The sequence below is a fragment of the Wyeomyia smithii genome, chromosome 3, assembly GCF_029784165.1.
Source record: "Wyeomyia smithii strain HCP4-BCI-WySm-NY-G18 chromosome 3, ASM2978416v1, whole genome shotgun sequence".
Taxonomy (NCBI): Eukaryota; Metazoa; Arthropoda; class Insecta; order Diptera; family Culicidae; genus Wyeomyia; species Wyeomyia smithii.
Window position 1 is genome coordinate 223,116,445 of NC_073696.1, and position 19,924 is coordinate 223,136,368.

General features: G+C 39.6%; 1 protein-coding gene across 16 annotated transcripts in view; it reads right to left on the minus strand.

The window, feature by feature from the left end:
* The window catches only part of LOC129732265 (protein winged eye), a 674,761-nt gene that overhangs the window by 112,206 nt on the left and 542,631 nt on the right, over window positions 1–19,924 (minus strand). For all 16 annotated transcript variants that reach the window (XM_055692969.1, XM_055692970.1, XM_055692967.1 and 13 more), the window contains one exon: window positions 8,789–8,946. In XM_055692969.1, the coding sequence (XP_055548944.1) occupies window positions 8,789–8,946 (158 nt within the window). The remainder of the gene's footprint in view (window positions 1–8,788; window positions 8,947–19,924) is intronic.

Below are 19,924 nucleotides of genomic sequence, written 5' to 3' on the forward strand. Positions count from 1 at the left end.
AATTTAATTTTTCTTAAGAACGTACTTATGTTCGGTTCGTTTTTTCTTCTCGTCCCGACGGTCCGTTTGCTTCCGGCAAGTCATGCCTGACTAAAGACCGGTAGTACCACCGTCATCAGGGGTGACCCGGTACGATCCGGGATTGATGCCACATCATTTGGACGAGTAATCACCTTCGGCATGGTCTCCGGCACGTAGCGAGCGATAACGACTTCCCTGCCTCTTGAACTCTTCGCTGCCGTTGGTTGCGGATGCGATACGATGCAAGATTCGGGTAGAACCCTGGTAGCGATGGTCGGAGCCAAGTCTATCATCAACGAGTCGGGAGAGGAGGCAGCGGGGAAATTTATTTCTTTTAGCCTCCGGGGGCGACTCTGCGCCAACTGTGGCCGCCCAAGGATGGACATCAAGAGATGGCCAGCAGACGGTTTCCTCATAAAAAGGACAGCATTTTGCGCCGCTACGTCTCATAGAGCATAAGAAGTCAAGGGGTGTAAAATGGTAATCAGTTGGAGTAGGACAACTGAAAATTACTTGACAAATTTTAAACAGAACTTAGGATTCTGCTAACTACTAAAGTCAGCTGTAGATGATTTAGACCCAGCAATCTCCAGGATAGCGTGCCTCACGGCCGTAGCTTCACTGATTACACCCGACACTATACTGAGAAAAGGGTCATCCATTTCAGCAATCTTTCGCACTTGGTTGCGTTAAATGTCCTCTTTAAGGATGCCCAGACCGTAAGACAGCAGCCCGGGCAGCGCCAGTAGCAACCAGCACATAGTAGATGGTGAAACGATAATTCAGCTTCTTTTGTGGTTTCCTGCACCCGAACAGGGCCGAAAAAAGTTTTGATGTGTGTGCATTTTTCTTCCTGTTCGTGGAAATTTATTATCCTAACGCACGGAGCGACCGACAAGAGAGACAGAGAGCGAGCGCATGTGGGAAAAATTCATTTCCGCCCGAGAAAAATAACCTTTAATCCCTCGCCGTCGTTGCCGTGGATTGTTTCATTGATTATTTGACAGGTCCGGGAGTGTTCACTTTTATCGTTCGGTACACTCCCCACTGTCCACTGTTCCGTGATTCGGAGAGTAGTTTTCCCTCACTTTTTGTGTGTGGGGAAACGCGCTCTGGGTCGTGTCAAACTGAGTCAGCAGTATTACGTATTGATTGCTGCCATCGGGACACTTCTGGGTGTATTCAATTTACAGCACGGTTCCGGTCCCGTATTGATTTCGCCTTTTGAAGTTGATAACTATGTGTATACCAACGTTGCTTTCTAATGAAAGTGGAATCCAATCATCGTCGTATCGCCCTTGTGCATCAGGGAATAATTGAAGCTAGTTTCAAGTTGAACCGTTTTCTAAGAAAAAGATTGTGTTTGTGATGTTCTCGTTTCTCGTTTATTGCCACGAGAAAATGCTATATTCTTTTTGACAATGGCCATTAGATTTGTCCGATTTCTGGTGCAAAGATCGATGTTCCTGGTTATAGAACCAGCAGTGTGGTTCCCTCACAGCCCAAGTAGTCTAGAATCATATAGACAAAAATTGTATTTTTATAAAGTTACAAGCAGGAGAAGAATAGCGAAGCGCAACGAACAATGCTTTAACTAAAAATATATTAATCATTTATAATTTACATCAAATAGAGGATGAAGAGTACAAAGCATAAGGTATAACGTTTTGTGATATTCCTCTCCTTCCTGTTTGGCACTTGCATAGGCAATTTAACTCGATTTTTACTACAAAAAAAAAACCTTCGCAGGCGAAGAAAAAATACATGGGAAGGATTGCAAATGTCAACTCCAGTTTCTCAAAAAATGTAATATTTATCTAAGTTTAAGGATTAGAGTTAAACAAAACATTACCAACTAAGAAGGAGGAGTAATTTGCAAGTCAGTGTATGTAGCGTAAATGCAATTTCAGCATTGTAACCTTCAGAGAATTGCTTCACCAGGCACGACACGAGGAGCGATTAACGGAATCAGGAACCGGACTTTGTCAGTTCCTGCCATGTGTAATCAGAAAAAAGGGAACCAGATTACAAACAAATTGCAGGTGGCCAGAAGTTGAAAAGAGTTGAATGGTAAAAAACTACGAGAGTCATCGAAAAAAAAAATAGAAGAAATGGAAGAGGTGAAAAAAAGCTTGCAGAGAGCTGAAGAACCACAAAGCCGCTAGGAAGAACGGCTTGCAGCTCTAACTGTTCAAAGTCGAAAGCGAGTGGCTATATAGTGTTATTCTCCAGATAATCCTTAGGGTATGGTCTGAGGAAAAACTACCTACAGACTGGTTGAAGGAATCCTAGATAGGGCATATCTATAAGGAGGAAAAGATTCGACTGTAGCTACCATCGAGGCAGAATCGTCCGTAATTCTGCATATAAAGTTCTCTCCCACATCATGTTCCATAAACTGAGACCGTTGCAGGAAGCCTTGAGACAGATCCACAAAAAGTGGTGCAAAACACAACTTACAAACACTTCATCTGTTTATAGACTTTGAAGCGGCGTACGATTTAGTGAAACACAACGAGTCGGGCAGATTATGCTTGAACATGGTTTCCCAACAAAACTGATTCGGCCGACACCTTCAACTATCGCGGTTTCACATCAAGCGTCAAGACAACGGCAAAATTTTCGACCCATTTGTGACGTTGGGTGATCTGAAGTAGAGGGAGAGGCTCTCGAGCTTGCTGTTTAACATAGTTTAACCTGAACTCAGTGTGATTTATGTTCGGAGACCCATGATTTTCTACCCAGTTACCATCTCTTCCACATGGTCCATATCTGTGACATCTGTATACGCTCTTGGATCAGCTTCTTGCGACACAGTGCCTCTTCGACTTCACATGGTCCAGGCACCCTACAAACCCACCGTCTGCACCCAACAACCTGCGTCCCGCATCCGATGCACTCGGAATACTCTGGTTGAGAGGTCAACTATACTGTGAGGTAACATTCATAAGTATACGTGTGGCCGAAACCAGACATACTACACCCTAAAAAAGTAAACCGACGTTTCCAGGAACCACGATATCTCCAGTAACAACATTGACATCAGTATTCTGAACAGTTTAACCTAAACTCGGACTGCGAAGTTTTTCAATGCAACTACCGCCTCATTGATTTTGGACACCTGAACCTCGGCAACACTTTATCTACCCCGAATTCTTTCGGCTCAGTGAAATGTTAAGAATGTGTACTTCAAGTAAATTACGGTTGTCACTTCCTTCAGAGAGCAATTGAGCTAATTGAAAAGTGCAATAATTGTAATTGAATGAGCGTTAAGAAAATATAACAAATATACATCTAAAAATTGTGTGGTAGAGGTCTACTGTAGAGGGTAGCAATAATTGGGTTTCGATTTAGCAGTCTTAAAACTTTAAATATTGGTACACTTGGGACGTGACAACGATATGAGCCGTGAAGTGAAACGACGAGTTGCAGCTACGAACAGGGCCTTCTACGGACTACGTAACCAGCTAAGGTCCCGTAGTTTGCAAACTCGCACAAAATTAACGCTGTATAGGACGCTGATACTCCCGGTGGCCATTTACGGACATGAAGCATGGACGCTGAAGGAAGCTGATCGACGAGTGCTCGGAGTTTTTAAGTGTAAAGTTCTGCGATCGATACTTGGCGGTAAACTGGAAGATGGAGTGTGGCGCATGAATCACGAGTTGTACCGGGTATACAAACATGCTGATAAAGTGAAGGTAATACAGCGGGGCAGGCTTCAGTGGGCTGGACATGTAGCCAGAATGCCTGACGAGAGAGCCGCCAAATTTATCTTCAGTGAGAACCAGGAAGAGGCCGTCGACTCCGTGGTAGGCTTCGCCCGCGGTGGAAGAAGATACACGATCTGCTGGAGTACGAGGAGACTGGAGAACGGCTGCCCAAGACAGAAGAAGCTGGACATCTCTAATTCGTTCGGCCCTAGACCGTTGAACGATCCGTTAGCCAACAAAGTAAAGTAAAGTGAGTAAGTAAGTAGTAAAACTTTAAATTTAAAACGTCTCAACGTTTCAGTACTTGATGGTGCCTTTATCAGGGGAAACTGTTGAGAATGTTATTAGTATAGTTTCATAAATCCAAAATTTATTTTCGGCCTATAATAATTGTATTGTTCTACATCTGATGAGTTTCTCATTACAATTATGCTTGATAATATTAAAAAATTCTATTGACAACACTGGAACAGAAATTTCGTCTAAACATTCTGACAATTAAAAAAAACACCCACCATGGTGTACAGATGTGAGCATAGGTTTTTGAATTTTCCAACTAGATTTACTTTTAATGCGTGTATAATTTATCTAGCTCTTAAAAATTGACCGATCGCAAATTTTGAAAATTGTCAACCATCGTTGTAGTGATGAAACTTATCTGATGTAGAACGATACAATTAATGTAAGTCGAATATTAATTTCTAAATTGTAATACTTTAATATATAACACCTCTCAGCAGTTTCCCCTAATGAAGGCACCAACAAGTGCTGAAACGTTGGGACGAATAAGATCAAATTCGTTCTGAATTTAGAGTTTTAAGACTGAAATTAGAGTTTTAAGACTGGTGCCAGATGAAGGGCACGTGTGTAGAGGACCGGAAGCATCATCACGAAGTCTCACATGCTTCTAGGTTTTGCGGACGATATCGATACCCTCGGTGTTGATCGTAGAGCTATAGAGAAAGGTTCTCAAAAGGTGCTGAGCGTCTTACGGGCTTTAGTACTGCGGTGGACGAGGATACATTCGAAGCGGTTGATCAACTTGTTTATTTTAGTGAAGAGACGGATTGCGATAGTGCCCTGTTCACGTAGTCAGTTAAGGTCCCGCAACCTATAGATCCGCACGATTTTTACGCTTTTCAGGACGCTGATCCTCCCGGTGGCACTCTACGGACATGAATTGTGGACGCAGTGGCCGATAGACGAGCTCTTAAGGTCTTCGAGCATAGAATCCTTTGATTAATAGTCGGTGGCAAGCTGGAAAACGCGGTGTGATGCATGAATCACAAACTGTACGAGGTAAATGAACACGCTGATATTGTTAAACTGAGAAACACGTTATTAAACTGGTTATATTGGGCTGGTCACGTAGCACGTATGGCGGATTAGCGACCGGCAGAGATAATATTCAGTAGAAATTCGTATAGAGGCCGACGACTTTGAGGTAGACCCCGCACGCGTTGGATGAGTGCTGTCGACGAGGATGCCTGAGCAGCGGGTGTGAGGTGCGACTGGAGAGAAGCAGCCCAAGACCGAGTTTCGTGGAGGCGCACTCTGAATTCGATCTCTATGGTCGCTATAGAAGTGAAAGTATTCCCGGAATCGAGATGATCAATTCCAGATGCCATTCTAAGATCCAAAATGGCGACTTTTAGTTCCTGAAAACATACACAAAATTGGTCAAATGCAATCCAATACCCGTAAAGAGTAAAACGACCAAAAAGTGCTTAACCCTGGATCAGCCCAGAATTCCTCGTGAAAACTTTTATCAACTTCGGATAGCTTCTTTGTCCACGTATAAAATTAAACTACATTATTTATTGTGAATCTATTGGGGTACATGAAAGTATTGCTAAATGATGGAAATGACATTGAATTTCATTTTAAGTCCAAAAAATTTAATTTGTCAAATGATGCCATATAGCGCTTTGGGTTTACAAAAAAAGTTATCGAGAGCGATCAGCAACTCAAGGTGCACTGGCGTGTTGCAGCTATGAAGGCCGACCAATCAGCTTTACAAAATCTGGCGCAGCATGTGAATAGAAAGCCTGAGCGTTCGGTTTTTCGCCGCAGAAGAACTGACAATTTGTTTTTAATAGAGTATGAACTTCAAAAAAAAAGGAATGAATTTTCTAATTAAGAATAAACATACTCCAAACGTTATTATGTTTTAGCACTTTTTGGTCGTTCCACCCTTTATATTCAGAGTCAGGAATGAACTCCAGACATCATTGAAATCCAAAATGGCGAATTCTGGTATCTGGAAAACACCTAAAACTGGCCAAATACCGTCCAATACGGATATTTTCGGAAACAGGATGATGATGTAAAGAGCCTGGAAAACAGATTGAGTCGCCGGAAATTAATTCTCAATGTCATTTCGAATTTCAAGATGGCGACTTACAGTTTCTGGTACGGATACCATACCCTGATAACGTTGCAAATTAAGACTAAAATCTTCTACGAAGGCCATACACAACCGTACGGGTAACCAAGTAGATGCCAATTGTCAAAATTTGCACAATACGAACATTTTTTCACTTTTGCAATGCTTAGCTGTTTGTGGTAAAAAAAAGCAAAGTCTTGATGCTACATTCCGATTCGGAACTTGACCTTCTGTTTGTTATACACAGACTTCGCAGCCAACTGTTTAGTGTACAGGACAATTGCGGGGCTAGCGCTACGGATCCTACTGACACTAACATTCTCTCCCGAGCCGACTCGAACATATGACGACTGGCTTGTTAGGCCTGCATCGTACCTCGAGACCATCTGGGAGCTGTTTGTGGTACTATGCTTAATAAAGAGACCTATTCACTGCACCTCAGATATTTTCGTTAAAATTTTGCTCGAAGGTAAAGATAAGATAAATTCATTTAAAAATGGCACTTGTTCGTTACATTTTTTACAAGATGCCACCCTACCAAAGTAAGACTTCAGCAGGTATAAGACGACGCAAATATTTGCTATTTTTGGTACGAATTTTATTTGCACAAAATAAAATCTGTATCGAAAAATAGCAAATATTTGCTTTGTCTAATACCTGCTTTAGTCCTGCGTCAAAATGGAGATGGAAAAATAAGAAAACTTTCTTGTTTCAAAGATGACTCGCAGTGGTCCAAATCTTACAAAAAAAAAAAGATGACTCAATATTCTATAGACTTCTTCGGCTGAAAGAAACAAACCGATCATCCAATTGCAATTACTGATTTCAAAATAAAATGCTCTCTGCCAATTAATATTAATCAAAAAGAATAAACCGTGCAGCCCTCAAACAGCCGGCCAGCCTAGAGTTAAAAGGACACAAGCGGCAAGTTATTCGATTAAAATCCCATCAGATGATGTTATGCTTATGAAATGTCATTTTACATTGACCTCCCCCGGCCGGTCGGTCGACCAGTCTGGCGGCAATCGATAGCCAATAGCGCTAGCAGCCGTTTGTGTTCGTTCGCCAAAGTAAACATCGAGGTGACACCTCGAGAGGGCAGACTAGAAGTAAGTCGTGTGTCGTGGTCGGTCCGGAACTGTCGTTATTGATAAAGAGTGGAGATGCCGATCATTTGTCGCTCGTGCACTATCGAATGTCACACGGCTGGGCGCATCATTAGAGAGCGAAAATCATTTCCCGGACTAGCGGCCGGTGGTGGTGTAAAATGTTATGGGTAATGTTTTCAGCGCCCCTGGGTATCTTCGTCCATCCGGGTGTTTTGGCTGGGACGGCATCGGTTGAGCACTACACGGTTCCTGAAAGAGTGGTAATCAATTTTCACAGCTGGAATATAATCAAGAAGAATGGCCTTTACTCTCGGTCTAATATCTTTTAGCAAGTTGATTTATGACCAGGATTCTTTTGTGTCCGGATAGAATGAGAAGTATGCGATTCTGGCGAAGACTGGATATCCAAATGACCAAGGTCTTCGCTTGCTTCGATTGAGAAACACATTTGAGGCCTTCTTGGATTGCTAGAGACTTGCTGTGAGCGAAACGGGCTGAGGGACAGAGTGAGAGGTAAAACAAAAACCTAATTTTATTACAAGCCCGAGAGCCTTGCCAGTGGGGCACTGAAGTACTAATGGTAATGACACTGACTCACTTCATCAGTGAGGGCAGCAGCACAAGGTTCAGACACACAAATTTGCCTTATTGAATGGAAATCTGCTGGTCACTGTCGAGAGATGATTATCATGCTACTTCAGAATCAGTGAGACAGCGAGAGTCAGAGTTAGTGCCGGAGCGGGGAGGACTACTCTAGGTCTTCCGGAAAGCAGCCAGACAGAGCCAGCCAGTTTTCGGATAGTTGCTAACGAAATCCGACGGCAGCAGATCCATTATCCTCCCAGACACGTCGAGAGGGAAGAAAGCAAAAGGTAATAAACGTCATTCAACGTGTCAGACCGGTGTGTAATCAGACGGATGATTTTTTAAAAAGCGATTTTATTGAATGCCTGAAAATTGAGGAATCGGAAATCCATTTTCAAGATTACACTTTGGCGCTTCTACTCTCGAAAAGAAGCGAGAATGAGAGGGAAGGCAACAGTAACCTAACGAGCAGATGTGATGGCGGAATGAAAGAATGATAAATGCTTTTTTAAAGTAAGTACCATAAAAGTCGTTCAAATATACTCTGCGAGCCGAACCGCACCGTACATGCTGGCATGGCAACGAATTTAACTAAGGAGGCTTATGTTAAACAATTTTCAAGTGCTTCAAGGCAAACGAAGAACACTTCTTCTCCTGCGGATGGAATTTCCACGGTCCTGGCAGTCGCTGCAGCGCAGCGTGTTGAGGTGTGAAAATTTACACTTTAACGGGACCTGGGCAAACCTAACCACGAACGTTACCGAGCGTAACGCCGTAATCATGGCCGTGCGCATGGAGGTGATAGATAAAGTGTATTTTTTTTTCAATTCTAATCAACCGGAATTGTATCGTAATAAAATTATGTGTTCACATTTATCAGCTTATCATAAAGATCCAAAAACCTACGCCCTCCCCCCCCCCCAAACGGAAATCCGACTCTGCGCGTAACGCTTTGCTCGACATTTGACACTTACCTTCGCCATTCGGTTGAAACTCGAAGGAACGGCCCGCTGCCGGTGGCCATAGGTTTCGATGCTGTGAGACTGTAGCGGTCGTTGCGGACGAACCGATGCCAGCAGGTCCCATTAAACGACCATTGGCGGTGGGCCCCAACATGCCTTGGCACGGCACACTGTAAAAAGAACATCGAGAAAAAGAGAAAGAAAAAATTAGTAAATCATACGCCTCCTTGTTACGTCGATGTCACGTTTTTTTTTCTTCCAATCCAACCCGCATTCTATGTCGCCCGGTTTTTCGTTTGTTTGTATTTTTTCAACAGAATGCGAACTGTGTGGTTTGGTTTTTGTTAAGATAAGCTACGTGCAGGGGCATGAACTTTACAACCGACTATTTTTTTTCCGCTAGTCCGATGCATCTTCAGAGTTGAACGAAAGGATGTTGCGGGTTATGGCTTTCTGATTCTTTGAACCGAGTCGCTGATAAAAAAGACACCAGCGAAGAAAAAGCAGTGCTGATTTGCCGCTTTTTGTAAGTTTCGCACAATCCCGCGCTTGTTAATGAGAGTTCCATCGCTGTCACTGAGTTGTGTAAACGAGTTAAATAATAATTCCTGGCGTAAATATTTGAATAAACAGCTGAACTGTTTGCCGCCATACCGTCAGAGTGCGTTCAGTCGCGGGAAAGGGGCTGATCCTTTGCCCGACCGGTTCGTTGTTGCCTCGGTTGATTCGCTTTTCAAATTTTACCACATCCACAGACACCTGCAGTTTGGCAATTACAATTGTTTACTTACATCAGTTGGCGAGCTGAGATAGAGGCACCATCATACCCCCGTGGGCCCAAGCAGTAAACGGTGGATTCGCCGCGCTTTGCCTAGGTGTTGCTAGTCGCGCTCGTGGCGATGTTTTGTAATATTTTGCGGATAATTTATTCATTTCGCATGCAGTCGCAATGATTTACGCATTCGGCACACGCCTTGCTGATGGCGCTGGGCTTGGCAGGTGCTCAGATTGGATATAGGCATGAAGCCGTGGTTGTGATATGAAGAAAGATAATAATACTTTTTGATAGATAATTCATGAACTGAAGCATAACTTTCTACTTCGAAACGTGGCTGACGTGGCCGCGGCAGTCGTTGACATTTCGAACAAAGCACACTCCTGTGGCATTGGAATTGGCGATGATTTTGTTACGCCTCGGATAATTCGGCACTCTTTGGAAAGTTTAATTAGAAAAAGTTTGTTTTTTTCATAAAATTGGTTTGCTGGTTCGATGCACGGATTCAGGTTATAGAAGTTGTTATTCTTTAGTGGTTTGAAGTACGTGAGTAAACCAAAAAAAGGCTAAATTTTCTCATTGATCGAATGCGTAAATTTTCGACTACGAGGTACAATTCCCCCAAATCCGATTGAGCTGAAATTATGCATGGAAACTTCTGTCGAATAGACGAAATTCAAAGGTAAAATTTTTCTCTTACACCACGTCCAATATATTCTCATACACTTTTTTTATCTCATTGTGTGGTGAAACTAAAAGAATCAACTTGTAAATGAAAGATATTTATTTTTTTTCAAGAAATTTATATTTAGATAGGGGAACTGCTCCATTATTCATCTCAGCCCATATATTCATCTCATACAACATAAAAACACAATTGAAAACAGGAAAACACACATATTTTCTTCTTAAACTAATCTGATAATCCATGAAATGGATTCTTTTTAGTTCACTTTAGATTCCTCATAAAGTACAATCCTCAAAAATTCGCTTAAGAGCACTAAATTTGATATTATAAGCGGGCATCTGCACTCGAAAACCCATTTAATTCAATCACCTTCCTCAGAAAACAAAATCCGCGCTTCGTTCTATACGGCTACAACGGGACTCGGTTAGCAGCCAACCGAAGTTTTTTTCATCACTAGCAGACCACTTTTTATTTTAATCACAAAACAAAATCACTCACTACACCAAGAATACTTTAATTTTTGAAATGTTCACCTCAAATATCCTAAAACAAGCTTGAATTAGCAAAAATATATGAGATAAATTTCTACAATTCCTAAATTTCAACTGTATGTATTTCCATCCGTTTCACTGCGTTGAAGAAAATCAAAAGTTGCCAAATCAGGTTCTGTTAATACGAAAAAATCATACTGAAAATGTTGAATTATTCCGACATAATTGACATAAATCTGCAACACTGTAGTGGTTACCTAGGTTACCAATTTTGCACGTAAACAACTGCAGCGGATATCTAGGTAACCTACTACGACGTGCTGCGGCTACGTTGATTCATGATAATGTGATTCATTCATGATTAACAGTGTGATGAATATGGGGCCGTCGTGAGATAAATAATTGAGCATTGATTCAAGTTTTGGGATGGATATGGAAGCGTTGTGAAAAATGATTTGTTTTACAAAATTCAGGATAAATCTAGCTAATTTCACTAAATATACAATGATAAACGATTCCATAAGAGTAGGTAAGCATATTTAGTTTATTTGTTCAATTATTTCGTAAAAATTTGGTGTTTAATCCGTGCATTCTTCGTGAATATCGGCTTAGTGAGATGAATAAAGGAGCATTTCCCCCTTTTAGACGACCTATGGCTTCAAGAAGGTTTTTATGAAAGGTAAATGTGCCAAAAATGTTTCTCCGTAAGATCATGGTTTTAGCCCTCTGGTTGCAAAGTATGAACACCCGAAAATATTTCATCGATGAAAATTTGACATTTAATATAATAATACAATATAATACATCATAATACAATATAATACAATATAATAATAATGAAATATAATAATACAAATCAAAGTAGGCGTGTGACTTTGATGATGAAAAATCTTCTAAACGTTCTATTACTATGACAACTACTACGCATACCAAATGCCGGTCACGCGTATCGAAACACTTGGTTTTCAATATTGAACCGAAAAAGATTAAGAATAAACATTACTGAATAGAGTGTTTTTGGTCTCATTTTAAGCTGGAATCACGAAGAAAAGATGTTTTTAAAAAAAAATCAGTACAAAAACTTTACTGGGACTTTTTTCTTCTAACTTCTGTTGTTTTGAAGATATACCGTCTCGTATCAGTTATTAAAATTCGACTTTTTCGAATATTTAAAAAACAGTAGCATTTACAAGGCAACTATGTTTAGCATATAGTTGCACATCATTGAAACACACAACTTTGCAGAAGAGACAAAAAGAGATAGCTCCTACACAGAACGAGTTATTGCCAAACTAAGTTTAACATCGTGATCTTTTATTTGCTCTCCAAATACTGGTTTTATTGATATACTTTTCAGACGAAGCCTCAAGAATGAAAACAAGTTTTAGTTAGGAACTCCGCCGCTAGTGGTGTTGCAAAGTCTCCAGTCATGCACTTTAGAAAAATGGTGTTTTCAGAAAATTGTAGATAATATTATAACGAAAAACTCTGCTTAAGACACTCATTTTTCTAACTCTTCCTGTGTATAACATATGCCAGGGCTGGAATACACCTCAGTGCAGACAGAACCACACAAATTTGTACACAACACATTTGCCATCAAACCGTGCGTGCCACTCCCGATATTTCGTTTGTGTTCTCTTCTCCCCATTCGCTCTTTTGTATTTCTTTCGCACTGAAAAAATGCGACTGATTACACTTTGTGCCAGTGATGCCACATTTTCATCTGTACTGGGAGCTGCAAAAATCTTTTTCATCTATACTATTTCCGGGAAAAATCTGTACCAAAATCTGTACCACTGGCGCAAAGTTTTTATTTTCTATATTTCTGAAAAAAAAAAAAAAACAGCTTCAACGCGAATTGTTTATGAAAACTGTGACTGCGTTGACTCAGTTAATAATAATTCCAAACTACTAGCTCGATTGTCAATAAAACTTTTGCACACTTAAGAATGGGACTCGCCTCGGTAATGCATATTACCGAGCCATTGCGGTTCAATCTCCTGAAAATTCGGCCAAAAAACAACGAAACCCATAATTCAGCAGCATTACCGATATTTCGGATACATTGTGTCAACATTTCAGTTTGGTTAAATCGAGATTTACGAAAAAATGTAACAGCTACCGTTTTTTAACCGAGTGGTGCCATTCTCGGCAGCAAATTACCAAGATTTGTCAGTAAATTCGAAGTGCGTGAATTGCAAGATGGCATTCATTGTATCGTTGCAGAATCGGTCGAAAAGTTTTTTCTAATCTTTTCTAACCATTTAAAAAATCTGTACTTATCTGTACTATTTCTAGAAATCTGTAATCTGTACGGTACAGAATCTGTTCCGAAAAAAACGAGAAAATCTGTACATTTCCAGATAAATCTGTACAGTTGGCAACAGTGCTTTGTGCATCTGCCAACATGTGCGACACCACACATTGTGTCTTACTTTGTGTGTTGCTTGGGGCAATGATTATCGGAATTGACTAACGAACGATTATACTATTAAATTTATTTTGGTTTTTGCACTTCATTTGACTCCCACTGAAATAATTTAGGAGCTAATTTTCAGTGCTGCTCAATGGATTTTGTTTCAAAACTCAAAATGGTTTCTTCCCGGAGATAGTCGCAATATGTCTCGTACATGAACAGTAGGGTGGCAATAGATATCGACTTTTCGAATTTCGTTTAGAAGTAGGGCTCAATAGTTTCGTCTTCGAAAAAAGTTCCCATACTAAACTTCAGCTTAATCTGACTTCGGGAACACGAAAGCATTATTTTGTGACCAATGAAAAAAAAGGACAGGTAGTTCATAAATTTCTGAATATCAAAAAATGCTGATGCCAAATGTCTTAAAAATGCATGAAACATCAAGATTTGGTGTTATCCAAAAACAAAAAAAAAATGAAAAAATCGATCGGGTAAAGTTTCGTTTTTCGACTAAACAAACTTCTAAATACGACGAAGGACAATTTTTTAAATACAAGCCATTACCACCCTAATGAACGGTATCAGTAGTGAATGCATGTAGCGATTGTATATGAATACCGGGACAGAAACATGTCTGGACGTGCGTAATATGTCCTAAGAAACCCGTCAACGCCATTGAGAATCGTGTTTAATGAATTCTCAAAAATGTGTATGGGGCCATCCACATACAACGTGGGGGGGGGGGGGGGTTTGGCTAATGTCCACGGCCCATCCATTTTTTTTTAGAATTTATATCGTGAGTTGTACCGGGGGGGGGGGGGGGGGGAGGCGTGGTCAAAATCGTTAAAAAAATGTCCACGTGGTATGTGGATGGCCCCTATGGTCCTTTCTTGGTTCCATTTCTCTGCTATTTTTTCTACCTGCAACGCAACGCGAACTGCTCAAACTGAAACTCTCTGTTCTCACGCAATGTGTCACAAAAAGCAGCACAAAGCGTTGTTCCGTTCTCCCTCTCTTGAAATATTTCTCATTTGGTGATATCTTCGATAGTCATTTCGTTTTCGCTCTTTCTCTTTGTGCCTGTGGGTTGTCAAAATGTGTAGGTACCGTTAACGTTGTGCCTTGACGTAAAATTAACACACTGAGCGCAATGAGAGTGCGAATGACAGCCCTGCATATGACCATGACTAATCCTTAAAAATAGATTTTTTTTTCGTAACGCTAAAAACCTAGATTTCGAACCAGAATAAGTGACGTTTAATATGACCCCTCTCCCCTAAATTTACGAAATGTCTAACGACCTGCCTTCCTCTCAAAATTTTTATGAAATATCACAGTCATGTAAAGTAATTTGGATACGACGACGGTGTTACGTAGTTTGTTTACAACGCCTAACCTGCTATGAAAAATGAAAAAAAAAACGATCAAAGAGTAACATAACCTAAAATTTTATTGTACAAATGGAGAGTCCATTGTTTTGACCCTCTTTTGCTTCAAACAACAACGAAACAGCGTTTCAAGACTTGTAAAAATGAAATTTTGATTTATTTATGATACTTCATATGTTTACAAGAGAAAAAAGAGAGATCCTAATGATAGTCACTTGAGATATGTTTCGATCTTGCAAAATATAATTCCAAACGATAATGATTGTAGCATTTGGAGAAATACGACAGTTTAGGGTAACGGGGGTATTTTAGCCAGCTTTTGGAAGTGGTTGCACAATGTATTGAAAACATACACAATTGTTCAACATAAATACTTACTCTATTGTACCATTGTTAAGAGCTAAGTGTCTATTTTAACATACATCGTTCAACAATGCATTATATTGAAAAATATCCTAGGAATATCAAAATTTCTACTTAGTACTGAAAACATATTTTGGTTCACCTCCATAGTTAGAACCGTGTATGGAAATATTTCGGACCAATTATATTTAAGATTATCATCGGTGTTTTAAGAGCAGAAATAGTGGATTTGAGGAGGACATCCTTCGGCTGTAAGTTTTTGGAAATTTTTGGCATCTAAAAATTAAAAAATTAAGCTTATAGCGGTTCGACCAGCATTCTCAGCCAATTTCATATCGTTGAATGTGATAAATTAAGAATTAATTACCTGTAAATTGCCACAGGCTGCTTCTTTGTTCAGCGCGCAACGGCCGAATGGTAAACAAAGAGCTGTCGAAACATGGCAAGGCCAAAATATGTTCGCTTTAGAGAGAAACAAACATATTTCGGCCATCCCTCAAACTACTATTTTAACTTTTTCTAACTTGTGAGAGTATATAAACTGTTTCTCTGGTATTTCATGGATGTTACTTCAACAACGAATTGTTTCAAAAGCATGCATATTTGTTACAATAGATTCCGGACGTTGACTTGTATATTACCATTTCCCCTTGATTTTGGGTTGACTCAGCTATGACTTTAAACATGTATGAACTAATATCAAAATAATACTTCCTACCGTCAGTTTTTTGCCGAAAATTATAGAGTAGTAAGATTCTTAGGTGCCTTATTTCAACGATGCATGCATAATTTTCTAATATTCATGGAACAAAAACCTATTACGTGAGTCCCGTAATAGGTTTTTGTTCACTTCACTCTGATTTCACCGTGAAGTGACTCCCGTAATAAGCACCAATGATGGGCATGAAACATCTGTCATATGCGATCCATCGCAAAATAGCTTCTCTAGTGTTTTGTAACAACATAACAATCCTTATTCCATCACAACCACCTTTGTCTACTTGTCGATATTCTAAATTATCTAATATCAAAACAGTTGATCAGATTTTACATGATGTTTGAAAATAATGACCAATAGCTCAACCCAATCTCGGCGGAGAGAAATCTGATTTTACCTCAAAAAATGAACTTCGGACTCTTATTACTCATCAATTATATACACAATTGACACAAACTGTATTGCATATTAAAGATCAATTTGTTTTCTAGCCATGAGTAGTTTAATCGTAAAAAAATCTCAAGCATAATTGTTGAACTGGGTTAACCTTATACTGTAGTTTTTTTGACAACTGCTCAAATTCTCAAATATCGAAAAAAAATGTTTTGCTCTATCTTGAAGTACAACTTTTTGAGAACGTATTTGCGAATTATCAGCTAGGTTTGATCAATAGAAAGAATAGATTTTAGGTGCGGCTCGTCACGGCCCCATGAGCTAAACTTGAGACTCGATATGGTGTTTTACATAAAATGGCTTTGCCGAGTTACAGCCGGTTTTCTTAATTTTTATAAATTTTTATAACTTTAATAAACAAATAACTTTTCGTCATCGAATAACTGTTATATTAGAAAATTACAATTTCAATGCATAAAAAAATTGCCACACACTTGAAAAAAAACTAAACTGCTTATTTTCTTGAGCAAAAAAGTTTATAATTATGTTCTTGACTCATAGTCTATCCTCAATGTATTACAACGGATACTGCCTTATTTTATCACTTGCCAACCTAATTTTGATAGCAATGTCATAACGTTACAGAACTTATTGGACATGTAGCAATAAAGTAACGTTCATAATCAACTGACTGTGGTTTGGCTAATTTTAAATTTCATCTACATGCTGGATACCTTTGATACTATGTCTTTCTTACATCTCAAAATTGCCATCCGCGCTTTATTACATTTTTGGTGGTTTTTGCCGATGCAGCTGCATCAGAACCTTTACTGCCGTTCTACGCATATTTGTCCCATGTTCCAAATCATGCAAACGAGAAAAACGATGTTAAAGTTTTACAATACTTTTACGCATTGTGTCAATGTGACAAATGCAAATATGGGCTTCTAACCAGTTTTACCTTGCAATAGACTGTTCTCAAAAAATCTAGTTGAAGGTTTTTCGATTTAACACTCTTTTCCATAAAAATACCCACTGGGACAATAATGCCGAGAAATTTGCCTTCCAATATGTATTTTCTACGCATATCAGTCCCACCACGTGCATTTGATGTTTCCCAATACAAAGTTCGTACTGGGGATACAAGGCTGTGTAACCTTTCACGAAAATGATCACGCTAATCTCGTTGTCTTTATACGTAAGTGATGATAGTCGATAGTCGAGTTTAGTTAATTAAATAAGTATCAGATGACTTACCATTACAAAGGGTAATTGTTTTTTAGATTGCCCATTCCTATCATATTTGAACGTTGTTGGGCTTTCACCATTTTGGATACACACAAAAGACAGTTCTTACAACTTCCAATTAGTATGAATCTCATGCGTTTATCTTCTTTTATGCTCGAAAAGAAAGAGCATTCATATTACAAACCAGCAAACATGGCTTAGTTATCCCTAACAAAGATATGAACGTGCCGCATTTAAATAATCAAGCAAAGTGATTTTCGGTACCGAATTTCTGAAACCTGTAATGTACCAAACGTTGTTAGGAGAAGTCTTTAGTGCTCTGTAGCCCTTCCCAAGTTATAAATGTGGGAATTAGTGGTTATTGGGATGAATTAGAATAGAAAAAATCTAGTGGGACAAATATGTGTAGAAAATCATCGATGGGACAAACAGACTTGGTATAGTTTTTCAAGATTTTCGGAACAAACAATGTTATTTTTAAAAGTTTTTCAAAAATATACGCGAAAATAGAGTCATTGGTGATAAAAAACGAAAATCGACCAAAAGTAACATGGGACAACTATGCGTAGAACGGCGGTTTAGCCATGTGCTAATTTAACACGTGTGACAAATATAAGATAAGACGCAGTTAGCTTTGATTTCCTTACGACTGGCTTCATACCAGGCGAGAGGAAATGAGTAAGGAACTAAGAAGGCAAAGGTAACTTGTAGTCAGAACAGGAGTGTTTGCGCTGCTACACACGAAAAAATAACAAACTTTAGTGTACCTCAGGTTCAGAGTTTGCTTGGGAATAAGACAATTTGAGTAACTTCCATTTGTGACTGAAAGACAAGCAAACTATATATATTCCGATATTGAAAAAAATATATTAAGAAAAAAAAACAAACATTCAAGTATTTGAAATTTATGCATTGATGCGTGTGAAAACCTTCCACTGTAATTCGTCACAATTTAACATTCAAAAATCATTACAAATACAACTTAGGCAGGGACTTAAGTTCAAAATGATTCTTCTATTGCGATTCAAGAATCTTTTCGAAATCTGACTTCTTTGAACACCAGTATTCTTGTCGTGAATTATGAATTGAACTATGAGTTTCAAAAAAGCCGAGAAAATGGACAGTGTAGAAAAATGAACTCGAAGTGATACTTGTTTGGACGACACTAGCTTGGAGTCCAATACGATTGAAATTCCCACTCTAGGGAGGTTATGGCATCTATTTTTTGAGATGTGCACGACATAATTTTCATCCACTGTCTTACAAAAGGAAAGCAATTACTACAAAGATTGAGTGTAGTACTTGAAGGCTGAAATCTCAGACAACAACCTCATCTGTCGAAGAAAAAAGTACTGTTTCACGATGTCACAAATCGGTTGAGATTTCATCAGGCTTCCCCATCCAACTTATTATCTCGATTTAACTTCCAATGATTTTGTTGTTCTCTAGATGCAGCATTAATAAGAACTGCCTCAACAGTATGCGGACTTTTGAACCAAACTCTTTTGGTCATGTTTTCTAGGGTTTTATAGATATAGGGTAACCGCTCCTATATTCATCTCAGTATTTATATTCATCTCATCACGCCTTTTTGATCAATTTATCGTCAAATTTTACCATATTTTCAACGTAAAACTTTCAGCCACTTGAGAAAATCGAGAAGCAAAAAGATATACTGTAAAAAATTTGTAGAAATTTGACGGAAAATTGGACAAATGAGAGAAATAAGATGAATATAGGTGCACCAAGCTGTTGAGATGAATAATGGAGCGATTACCCTAGTAAGTCTAGATAAAATAATAAACTTTTAGACATTTCCATTTTGTTCTGACAATCGAACAATTGTACCAACAAGCGAATTTTTCTCCCGTTACGCAAACAGCCTGGCGGTGGCGGAGTGCGACACTTGCTGCGCGCGCGGACAGCGCAGTTATAATAAAACAACACGCCTTAATTGACACGTTCATTTTTTTCCAAAAATTCACTACATGGCAGACGCTCGGTCGACCGACGCAGGCCGGCCTCGATGAAGCTATAAAGAAGTTCACTCGCTCGCTGGTACAAACCTCGGCAAGCGCGACTACAAGCAGACACCATCTGTTGCAAATCACCTTTCTTGCATCACTTTTGAAGAGTGGTGAGGCCAGGTTCCGGGGAAGCATTCATATGTAAACCATATTGAGATCCATAACGACGTGTGCTCAAAAATGTACCATTGAACCCGAACCGAAGCGGGTTGGATGGATGGTGTGGTGAGGGAGAGAGAAGAAAAAGAAAAAAAACAACACCCGGATTGAGTTCGGCTCCTTGGGGTGGCCGGCTGGCCGAACTGGCAGCGTACGCCGCTCGCGTAATGATAAAAAATGCGCTTCTCGTTTTTCGGTTTTCAGCTCTCAATTATCCCACCTCAAACCATCGGTGATCCGAACGAAGCTACTGGTATTGCTGGCTGCTGAACCAAGTGCATTATCCCATCCCCTCTCTTTCTGTCCTTCCGGAACACGTCGTCGTCTGAACCATGTGGCTTTCATAAATGCGTAAATAAATAATAATTGCCATCCAAAAAGTGCCGTACTCCTGTGGCCAGTAATGGGGAAGAGTATGGTCAGGTTTTCCCTTGATCCCAGCAACGACGATTCGATACGATACGGTTCCGGAGGAAACA